We start from the raw sequence: 12,022 nt of genomic DNA, 5'->3' as shown, positions 1-12,022 counted from the left end.
CTACGCTGACAGTCTGATCAAACTCTCATCAGACTATCATTTACATAATAGATCCGATTCTCTCGCAGAGAGAATCAACGCTCGTGTGACCATAGCCCAAGTTCATTGCTGAGGTTAAAACACACCTGAATATTCCAGGCCCACAAAATGCCAACATTTCACCTTTTACAGCAGCGGTCACATTTGCTGATGAACAATTTAATCAAAGTAATTTGTTCTGCGGCATCTGGCTGCTACTTACCCTCCTAATTCCTACAAAAGGCATTAAGGGTGCACTTAATTATGTACATACTGTGTCTGCATTTTAGCCGAGTTTTTGCAAAATAAATAATGACAGGGTAATTTATCATGTACTACTGTTCATCTGAGGTTACATTTACCTAATTTGAAGACCTTATAAGGACCACATTTTTTTTAAAATATGTCCCGATATGGAAAACTGTAAAATTCAAAGAGGGTCTACTACGTCTGAGTGTTCGCCTCCAGTAGGTGTACACACCTGAAAATGATGCACGGCAGAGCACATGTTGACTTTGTCAGCACCATTATCGTCAATGGCCCCGTCAGTGCATACACCAGAAACCCCTTTTACAGGGGTTCACATGCAAACCTACGACGGGACCACTGAACGAGGGCAAGCACCATAACACCATGTGAGTCAGATCCTCTCCATCTAAAGTCTAATATCAGTTGTTCTTCATACTGGTTCAGCCTTATATGTTAGAGTTGGAAGGGACCTCATGGGTCATCGTGTCCTACCCCCTGCTCAATGCAGGATTCACTAAACCGTCTCAGACAGATGTCTGTTCAGCCTCTGAAGACTTCCATGTAAGGAGAATTCACCACCTCTCGTGGCAGTCTGGTCCACTCCTTGATCACCCTCACTGTCCAAAGTTTTTTTCTAATATCTAATCTGCATCTTCTCCCTTTCAGTTTTATGAAGGAAAGAGGCTTCCCATTGTGTGACAATTTTCTGTGAAGATCAAGTCTTCGTTAGAACTGGCAGATGAATAAAGTCACTTGCCATTTTCAGTGTATATAGCCCCCGAGATGTAATTGCCCATTTAATGTCACCTTAAAGGGACAAATTTCTTCCAATCCACAGATTATCCCTAAACAACTTCTTTTTTTTATATATTTGGCAAAATATAAACTTAATTAATCAGAGTTTATCTTCCAACCTCAATATGTACGTAATTATGTCATAAATAAAAGGGTAATTTGGCAGCTTGGTACGGGATAATGAGACTGTTTGGCTGGAAGAATGCAATGAAAGTGGAATTAGATCTCAGCAGCGATAGCCTAACAGAAAGAGAACAAATCAAATATATCAGTCAGGAGCTGGCACGAAACAGGCAATTAGGATGGAAATAAATGAAACTATTTTTGTGAACCTGCTAGTAAGTCATATAAATAGGTACAATAGGAAATAGACAAAAAGATCGCTCCTTTATCATGCATCTAGAATAGTGAGTGCTTGGGTAGCGGACACTGCCATGTTATGTTAGCGCCTGCTAAGAATTAGGAAGGGACAGGTTTTCACTTGCCTCTTATTTTCCGTAGCCTTTATGATGATGCCCTAAAATGTGGCAACAAAGCGTAATTCTCGGTTTGTAGAGGCATTGTATTTGTGAATGCACAAAATATAAATGTACACCTCATGACTGTCATCAGATGCTTCCTCAAGAACCAACTCATGAGTGATCGGTTATTTGATGGCACGAACGGTCTCTCTTACCTAGTGGGAATAGGGACTTCTGTCAGTCCAGTAAGAAGAACTGCTGGAGATAGACGGACAAAGGCTACGATTGGTCTTTCTAAGAAATCCAGTTCTCCAACAAGCACGTTGGAGGCTTCTGCTCCGGTAGGTATTTTTTTCATAAAATGAAGATCCACCTTGAAAAGTCACAAAATTAATACAAGATCAACAATATAAACACCAAGAAATATAAATTATGATTATAATAAATATAGGAATTCTTCATTTTTCTTTTTGTCATGCGCTTTGGAGAACAGTCAGTGTATACATTTCGGTAAGGAAGTACCGAAGGAAGTAAAACCAGTACACTGTGTAAAGTTAAAGGGAACCGGTCACCCCCAAATTCGAAGATGAGCTAAGCCCACCGGCATCAGGGGCTTATCTACAGCATTCTGTAATGCTGTAGATAAGCCCCCGATGTATCTTGAAAGATGAGAAAATGAGGTTAGATTATACTCACCCAGGGGCGGTCCCGGTTCTGTTCTGGTCTGATGGGCGTCGCGGTCCGGGTCCGGCGACTCCCATCTTCTTACGATGACGTCCTCCTCTTGTCTTCACGCTGCGGCTCCGGCGTGCTTTGTTTGCCCCGTTGATTGCCCCGTTGAGGGCAGAGCAAAGTACTGCAGTGCGCAGGCGCTGGGCCTCTCTGATCTTTCCTGGCGCCTGCGCACTGCAGTACTTTGCTCTGCCCTCAACAAGGCAGACAAAGTACGCCGGAGCTGCAGCGTGAAGACAAGAGGACGTCATCCTTTGAAGATGAGAGGCCCTGGACCGGACTGCGACGCCCATCGGACCGGACCGCAGCGGGTGAGTATAATCTAACCTCTTTTTCTCATCTTTCAGGTTACATCGGGGGCTTATCTACAGCATTCTGTAATGCTCGTGTGAGCATTCTGTAATGCTGTAGATAAGCCCCTGATGCCGGTGGGCTTAGCTCACCTTCGATTTTGGAGGTGACAGGTTCCCTTTAACCAGTTAGCCACCAGCAGCGAGGCGCGGGAGCGCCACAGAGATACACCAGCTACTAGGTCCCCAACCTGATTGGACATTATCCAATCTATCGAATACCATTATCTCTATACAACAGCAATTCCCACATCCCTCGGGGATCTTTCAATCTACATATTATTTCTATTTCCAAGGGAGGGTCGAAACGTCAATATAATTTTCAGTCACTTACTGCATATTTGTTTTGTTCCCCTACTTCTGTTTTGTGAATAAAACCTTATGATTTGCATAGAAAATCCTATATAGAGTGTGCTGTGTATTCTAAATTCCTTCTGTATGAAATGAAAGGCACCACTCCTTGCGGGGTTTTTTTTATAGCAGTACTGGAGTGGTGCAACTAATCTAAGTTCCCTGCCCCTAGTCTCATACTTACTAGCTGCCGTCTTCATCTGTTCCCAGCAATGATTTGGTCGGTCTTCTGTAGTTTGTGACCTGCCGGATGGCTCCAGTGTTTGCTGGGCTAGTCGCAAGTTACAACTCAATGTAGGTCTACGAGAGCTGGAAAGAGGGTCTTGTGACTGTTCCCTCTGACTACTGGTCAGTCAGAAGTTGTGGTCACAAGATGGCAGATTGGCATCAGAGTGGCGTGGGGAGGAGCTGAAGATGGCGGCTGGTGAGTATAATACTGGGGTCACGGAACTTAGAATAATGGCCCCACTACAGCTGGAGTGGTGCTTTAAAGACGTATGGTATAGAATTTAGAATTTTTTACTAAGATCTTTTTAAAGAGAGCACAAAATACTCACACTGCAAGGACAAGGGCCCCGGCAGAGAAGATGGTTGCCTACAGAGCCACTAAGGGATGTAAAGCAATTTATAGATAAAAAAATAAAAGTTTTTGATCCATGAGTTGAAGCGGTAAGGGAGGAGATGAAGGGAAATGAGAATTATTATAAATAAGAACGCAATGGATTGGTGCAAGCTAGTGGGGATATTATAAGGTCACGTGTAAACAGATTTTTTTGAGATGTTTCTTATGGAAATTGCTTTAGGAAACACTCCTTTTTTGCTGAGTATTTGGAGGAGTTTTTCATTTCCTGAGCAGGATTGGAGGAGATTTAGAAGCAGTTTTAAAGAGCCTTTTTCCAAAGGGTATGAGCACACGGCATCTCATAGACGACAGCACACCTGCATAGCTGTCGAAGCAGAAGATGCTTTCAGAAAACACCGGTGGTTTTTCCTGAAGCATTGTCTTTGTCCTATTGATACTTTTGCAGTGGTTTTGCCGCTAGCGTCTTTTTTTTCCTTATATATAGAATAGTAGCAACTTACAAGTGGAAGCCACCTTAAAAATGGCCAGGTCAATTTTTTTGGCCACTTCATGGCTGTGGATGCCCAAATCAGTTAAAAGAAGTCGAAAGATATGGATTATGTGCACAGCAAGTTGTTTTGACATGATCATTGTTTTTAATATTCATTGAGCTCCTCTCCAACTGGGTTCCAGACGGAATTCGCCTAAATAAAAGGTCACATGCACAAACTCTAAAAGTGATTTTTGCAGCCTTTCGATGGCACAGTGGGAGGAATGGAATTCATCAGGAACTTACTTAAAAAAGTGACTTGTACTCTTTTTCCCTACAAGGCATTTTTTAAAACCTGAAGTGGAATACAATGCTCAAAACACTGAACATATGACAAGCAAAGTGACTTTACAACAGAAATGAATGGGAAGGGTCTTTCAAGCGTTCAAGCAATTTTTTAGGTGTTTTTTGGAGCAGACCCGTTCCAAAAAAAAAGCATGTGCACATGCCCTAAGAGTGATTGGCCACTCAACAGCGATCCTGCTTTACCTCAGGTCCTGAAGGTAGGAGGGTCTTTCTGAAACTTCTCATAAATATATAGAAGATTTTTCAGGAAGCAGTAACATAAGTGGGACTTAGACCCAGCAGACTGGCGCTACAAGGCTGCGCCTGAAATGCTAACCAACAAGATTGCTAAATATATTCTAAGACAAAATAGAAGATATACAATAGAAAACAGAGGAACCTTTATTGTAAACTGTTTATTTTGATTCTACCTCTTCAATATTCTTAATCTCAGCTTTGTTTTAGTCTTTTGATCCAGGGGGACCAGGCAGTGCAAGCACTTTGTCTGACAAAGACATGCAAAAGTGCTGCACTCAGGGTTTTCTCAAATTGACAAGACTGGTCAACTGTTTAGATAAAGGCTTCAACAACACAGGGAGTATGTCATGAGGTATCCAGGGTGTTAGGGGTAAGACAAAGGAAATGGGGGCAGACGGAACTGCAAGAATAGAAAGTCCGCTCTGGCGTTCATCTGGCAGCACAACATCTGTCACCACCCTCACAATGAACTATGATTTCCAAAATGAAAAAAACACAAGAGATCCAAACTTTCATTCTTATTAGCTCAATGATATGCACACATACCTCCCCTTGATGAGCTCATGTCGGGGATGGTTGTGGGATGTGCTAGGTCTTTCAGAATTGTATGAAAGCTCCAACTATTGGACAGTTATTGAGTTGGAGGGGTTAGAATGGCCATACGGTGGTGATTGAGTGAATTTGTTATTTCCATCCCTTCGGAAATATATCTCCCATAAATACTGGATCAATGCAAAATCTCAATATTCATATTTGGACACTGGAGACAGTGTATAACTGCAATTGTCCAGTTTTTCTTTGAAGAGAACAAGAGTCACCTCTGAAGGTGTTAGATTTACACTTCTCTGCCTCTTGAATATAGGGATCTGAGACTTCTGCAAAGCATTTCTATGCTGTAATTACCTGATCATTGCAAGGGGTTCCAACTTCAAGGAAGGTTTGAGTGTCATTTCTCTCTCTTACTTAAACTGTTTTAATTATTTTTTCTCTCCCCTAGGTATAATTAGTTTCTCTATTTCCAGCTATAATTAATTCCATATGTTCAATGTTAGGGGGACATGTCATCTCCCTGGAGTTATACAAAATCTTCAACCTGGACGTGTAACAGATGATACCCACCTTGCTAAGATCAACAGCACTGCTGTTGTCATGGTTTCCTCCATTTTTAACATCTAATGTAGAGGGGGTAGGTTGTGGAGAAACTGACAGAGCTGTGGGACAATAATAGTTATGTTAATAACATAGACGGGGAACACAGAAAATGTATTAATGGTTGTTCATACACATTTTTCATGGGTTTCCAGCATTGAGCCGTGACTCCCATTCACAGCCAGCAATGTGTTTTCTTTTAAACAGCATCTGTCATCTTCAATAATCATGGCGTCACCTCCGGATAAGCGCTCGCTCTAACCGCTGCTGCCGGCTTATGAGATCCTGAGCAATGCTGCACGTCCTCACCTCTGCTACTGCCAATGTGTCAATGATACAGGAAAAATAAAAGGGCTGTCCACTTATAGACATTTTTTTCTTCCTTTGGGCTACAAAAAATATTTTTTTCAACTAGTTTCACTAAAGCACCTCTCCAGGTTTTTTTTTATTATAGCGCCGCAGTGATGCTACTAATCTACGTACCCTACCCCTAGTATTATACTTACCAGCCGCCATCTTCATCTGTTCCCAGCACCGCTCCAGTGTTTGCTGGACGAGCCGGAAGTCACTACTCAATCTGTGAGAGCCAGTACGAGCGTCTAATTGACGTATACGTGTCCGTCAGTAAGAATTTGTGGTCACAAGATGGTTCTATTGACTGGAGTAGTGCTGGGAACAGGTGAAGACGGCAGATGGTAAGTAGAATACTAGGGTCAAGGAACGCTGATGTAGCACCACTCCAGAGCTGAAAACAAACAAAAAAAACTGGAGTGGTGCTGTCAACATTTTGTGCCCTTTTTGCTTTCTATAGTCTCTGTGTTGCACTGTCTATTACTGGCTGCAAAATTAACTGAGAATCCACCGGTGAGCTCATTCTTACAGTCTAACAGGAAAGTTTGTAACTCTTTTATATATCTTTTTCTGAACGCCTCTCTGCTGATTTTTGACTGCAGACCACATCAAAATTGAAAGTGCAAAGAAACAGTCTGCAAAAGCAAAACATTTTGTAATGAAAACCAACTGTAAAATAATTTTTAGCCCCAAATACATGCACATTTGAGAAAAGCAAAAAAAAAAATTGCCCTAAAGGGCGGACCACTCCGTCATTTCCCCCACAAAAATGTCTCCTGTGCTGCACCTACACTGTAACACTTCAGACTAGAGATGGCCATACACACAACTAGAAGATCATTTTTACCATTTTGGATGTTTAGATTTTCTCCATTATTCACTGGTATTGGCACGTGTGGGGATGGTTTTAATTTCCTAATCTAACTTCCTAATCTGGCAGTTTAGTCTAACGATCCGACGTAACAGTCTGTGAAAGCTCTACGGATGAAATCACTTTTCTTAAAGGGTATTCCCATCTCCAAGATCCTATCCCACTATGTAGTAGGTGTAATAATAATAATATTAGAAAATACCTCCATTTAGAAATATAGTATAGTTCTTCTGATTTGCTATGTTTCTTTCCCCATATGCAGGACCTTAGATATCCATTGGTTACGACCACTAGCAACCAGCTGTCACTTTATCAGTGGACATAACCATGGATACCTAAGGTCCTGCAATGCCTGCACATGAGGAAAGACACAGTGAATCAGAAGAACTATACTACATGTCTAAGTGAATTTATATTTGCTAATATTATTACTATCGCATCGACTATATATTGGGATAAAATCTTGGAGATGGGAATACCTCTTTAAAGACAAACCCAACGTCATCTGCTCAATTGTGATGGTTAACGGCTACATGTTTTATTACTGTAAAATCCAAATGCTGAGCTGAAATCCATCCAGGCTCGTGATCCGTGTAGAATTATTACAATAACCGGCCGGTTACTTACTATTTTTGTCTAGTAAATGAGGCTCCGACTGCTTCTTGCCAACTTCTGCGAACGAGCGCACCATAGGAATGAGATTGTTACGTTTCTTCTCAATTTGATGATGATGTTTTTTCAGAAGTGCTTCCTTTATTTTTACTCTCATATTGTCTCCCATTTCCCCAGCGGAATCGTGATGATCCAAGATCATATCTGATGGCATAGATGATAAAGAAAGCACAATGGGTACGGCAGTGAAAACACCAGAGAACTTCATCATATTTCTTACATAGATCCACCTGTGTTCTTGGGCTGATCACATTCCAGTACTCAATGATGCAGATCGTAAATGACTCTAAGGCTATGTTCACACTGTGTGTTTATGCTCTGCTTTTTTTCTCTTGGCAGCAAAGAAGCTGCTTACAAAGAAAACATATATAATATAATATTATATATATATATATATATACACCAAAAAAGAAAAGGAACAGCACAGAAATACTTATCTTCAGGTGCAGAGCCCCAAGACGATCTGTCCAGCGATCATCCACATTTATAAATATCCAAAAATGAGGCAGCACTCCGTAGCAAATGTCAAAAAACGTGCAGGGTTTAATATACCCACATGTTGTGGCGACGTTTCAGCTCGCAATGAGCTTTTCTCAAGCAGTGAGTAAGTCTCTGTGCCCTATATTTATACATGGCTCAATCATCCTTAATTGTGTTCCACCTTATACATTCAGTTCAGTGTTTCTCAATTATAAAGTGCATACGTGCAATATATCTTGTGCAATTAATACATATACAGTACAGTGCCTCTTACTTTGCTCCGTGGACACATGCTCTGCGTGGAGGACGCCATTCTCTTCAGCGTCTCATAGTATCAACTGCGCATGTCTGGCTACGTCACTACTACAGAATAGACGGCCGGCCAATCATCTAGTCTGTACGGCACATTCACAACGCGCCTGCGCGAGTCAGCGCCATCTTTGTTGGGGCTTGTTTCCACAGTGCTCTTTGTAGGAGAGCACTCAGACTACGCATGCGCAGATAGCTTGCTGAAGATTCTCACATCTTCCCATATATTCGTTCACTTCGCTATAATCCTCACAGCAGGACCCAGGTTAAACAAACCTTTTCAATATATTATGTCACGCCATATGGACCTATGTACAGGTGCATCTTCCCACCCTGACCCTCCGGACGGCACCTTACTCAGGCTGTCTCCGGGGGTCATGCGCTACAGCGACCCAGCGACTTAACCCTTTAAGGCCAAGCCGCTGCAGCCACCCACGCAAAAGGTGATAGCACCCTAGTCCTGGCTACCGCTTTACTTCTATATGTCCCCACGTGAAGAAGCGACAAATGGCAGCATATTTGATTGGCATGCCATCTATTCTCCTATATAGATAAAAATTAGAAAGATATAATTGTTTCACAATGATTTATTGAAATAATAATGTACATTAAATTTATTCTAAGTGTATATACTGAATTTGATTATCCTCCACACAGTCATGTTCCACTTGGCATCAATTTTCATATCTCGGTGCATCTAAAAAATAAATAAATAATACAGCAATGAATAAACATATACAAAAAACATGCAATCCTTAAAAATTGGGTATCTCAAAACTAAACAGAAACACCAACATATCTACGGAACTTCATATTATACTGTTAGATTCAGCAACCATACTAAGATATTCATTCATATGCTCCCATGTATACTAAAATCTACATTTAACCCCTTTGGTTTAAGGGTGTTCAACTCATAGATTCACATGAGCTCCTTTTTCTTCAACATCTGTTCCCTGTCACCCCCTCTACTCTGTGACACAAGCCCCAACAAAGATGGCACTGACTCGCGCAGGCGCGTTGTGAATGTGCCGTACAGACTAGATGATTGGCCGGCCGTCTATTCTGTAGTAGTGACGTAGCCAGACATGCGCAGTTGATACTATGAGACGCTGAAGAGAATGGCGTCCTCCACGCAGAGCATGTGTCCACGGAGCAAAGTAAGAGGCACTGTACAGCTATGTATCATGTATATGTATTAATTGCACAAGATATATTGCACGTATGCACTTTATAATTGAGAAACACTGAACTGAATGTATAAGGTGGAACACAATTAAGGATGATTGAGCCATGTATAAATATAGGGCACATAGACTTACTCACTGCTTGAGAAAAGCTCATTGCGAGCTGAAACGTCGCCACAACATGTGGGTATATTAAACCCTGCACGTTTTTTGACATTTGCTATGGAGTGCTGCCTCATTTTTGGATATATATATATATATATATATATATATATATATATATATATATATATATACTAGCTGAAGAGCCCGGCGTTGCCTGGGCATAGTAAATATCTGTGGTTAGTTATAGCACCTCACTTCTCTTATTTTCCCATCACACCTCTCATTTTCCCAATCACATCTTAAATTTTCCCCCTCACATCTCTCATTTTCTCCCTCACACCTCTCATTTTCTCCCTCACTCCTCTCATTCCCCCCTAACACTTGTCATTTCGACCTCACATCTGTCATTTTCCGATCACTCCACTATTTTCCCTCGCTCCTCTCATTTTGCACTCACACCTTTTCATTTTCACCTCACACCCCTCATTTTCACCTCAGTATATACATGTTTGCATCTCCCTTATATATAGTATACACCTGTATGTCATCTCCTGTATATAGTATATACCTGTATGTCATCTCCCCTGTATATAGTATATACCTGTATGTCATCTTCTATATATAGTATATACCTGTATGTCATCTCCTCCTGTATATAGTATATACCTGTATGTCATCTCCTCCTGTATATAGTACATACTTGTAGGTCATCTGCTCCTGTATATAGTATATACCTGTGTGTCATCTCCTCCTGTATATAGTTTATACCTGTATGTCATCTCCTCCTCTATATAGTATATACCTGTGTGCCATCTCTCCTGTATATAGTATATATCTGTGTGTCATCTCCTCCTGTATATAGTATATACCTGTGTGTCATCTCCTCCTGTATTAGACCTCGTTCACACGTTATTTGCTCAGTATTTTTACCTCAGTATTTGTAAGCTAAATTGGCAGCCTGATAAATCCCCAGCCAACAGGAAGCCCTCCCCCTGGCAGTATATATTATCTCACACATACACCTAATAGAAAGGTCATGTGACTGACAGCTGCCGTATTTCCTATATGGTACATTTGTTGCTCTTGTAGTTTGTCTGCTTATTAATCAGATTTTTATTTTTGAAGGATAATACCAGACTTTTGTGTGTCTTAGGGTGAGTTTCGTTTCTCAAATTGTGTGTGTTGAGTTGCGTGTGGTGACATGCATGTAGCGACTTTTGTGAGATGAGTTTTGTGTGGCAACATGCGTGTAGCAACTTTTTGTGTGTCGAGTTGCATGTGACAGGTTAGTGTAGCAAGTTGTGTGCAGCAAGATTGCACATGGCGAGTTTTGCGCATGGCGAGTTTTATGTGTGGTGCCTTTTGAGTATGTGCAAGTTTTGTGTGAGGCAACTTTTGCATGTGTTGCAACTTTTGTGCATGTGGCTATTTTTCCGCGTGTGCAAGTTTTGCGTGTGGCGAGTTTTGCGTGAGCCTAGTTTTTGCATGTGGCGAGTTTTGCGCGTGGCGAGTTTTGAGTGGCGACTTTTGTGTTTCGACTTATGTGGCGAGGTTGGTGTATGTGTGGTGAAATGTGTGCTGAGGGTGGTATATGTGTTCAAGCACGTGGTAGTGTGTGGCTCATTTTGTGTGTGTGTTCATATCCCCGTGTGTGGTGAGTATCCCATGTCGGGGCCCCACCTTAGCAACTGTACGGTATATACTCTTTGGCGCCATCGCTTTTGTTCACATCTGGCAGCTGTCAATTTGCCTCCAAAACTTTTCCTTTCACTTTTCCCCATTATGTAGATAGGGGCAAAATTGTTTGGTGAATTGGAAAGCGCGGGGTTAAAATCTCACCTCACAACATAGCCTATGACGCTCTCGGGGTCCAGACGTGTGACTGCAAAATTTTGTGGCTGTAGCTGCGACGCCTCCAACACTTTTCCTTTCACTTTTTTCCCCATTATGTAGATAGGGGCAAAATTGTTTGGTGAATTGGAACGCGCGGGGTTAAAATTTCGCCTCACAACATAGCCTATGACGCTCTCGCGGTCCAGACGTGTGACTGTGCAAAATTTTGTGGCTGTAACTGCGACGGTGCAGATGCCAATTCCGGACATACATACACACACACATACACACATTCAGCTTTATATATATACTAGCTGAAGAGCCCAGCGTTGCCTGGGCATAGTAAATATCTGTGGTTAGTTATAGCACGTCACTTCTCTTATTTTCCCAATCACATCTTTAATTTTCCCCCTCACATCTCTCATTTTCTCCCTCACACCTCTCATTTTCTCCC

At 41.6% G+C, this 12,022-nt stretch overlaps 1 protein-coding gene across 2 annotated transcripts in view; it reads right to left on the bottom strand.

Annotated features, from left to right (window-relative positions):
• The window catches only part of LOC138670889 (electroneutral sodium bicarbonate exchanger 1), a 346,456-nt gene that overhangs the window by 91,349 nt on the left and 243,085 nt on the right, over nucleotides 1–12,022 (bottom strand). For both annotated transcript variants that reach the window (XM_069758639.1, XM_069758640.1), the window contains exons 6-8: nucleotides 7,610–7,798; nucleotides 5,731–5,822; nucleotides 1,739–1,896 (exon numbers count right to left, since the gene is read on the bottom strand). In XM_069758639.1, the coding sequence (XP_069614740.1) occupies nucleotides 1,739–1,896; nucleotides 5,731–5,822; nucleotides 7,610–7,798 (439 nt within the window). The remainder of the gene's footprint in view (nucleotides 1–1,738; nucleotides 1,897–5,730; nucleotides 5,823–7,609; nucleotides 7,799–12,022) is intronic.

Source organism: Ranitomeya imitator, chromosome 3 (genome assembly GCF_032444005.1).
Source record: "Ranitomeya imitator isolate aRanImi1 chromosome 3, aRanImi1.pri, whole genome shotgun sequence".
Classification (NCBI taxonomy): domain Eukaryota; kingdom Metazoa; phylum Chordata; class Amphibia; order Anura; family Dendrobatidae; genus Ranitomeya; species Ranitomeya imitator.
This window is presented reverse-complemented; position numbering and strand designations above follow the sequence as displayed.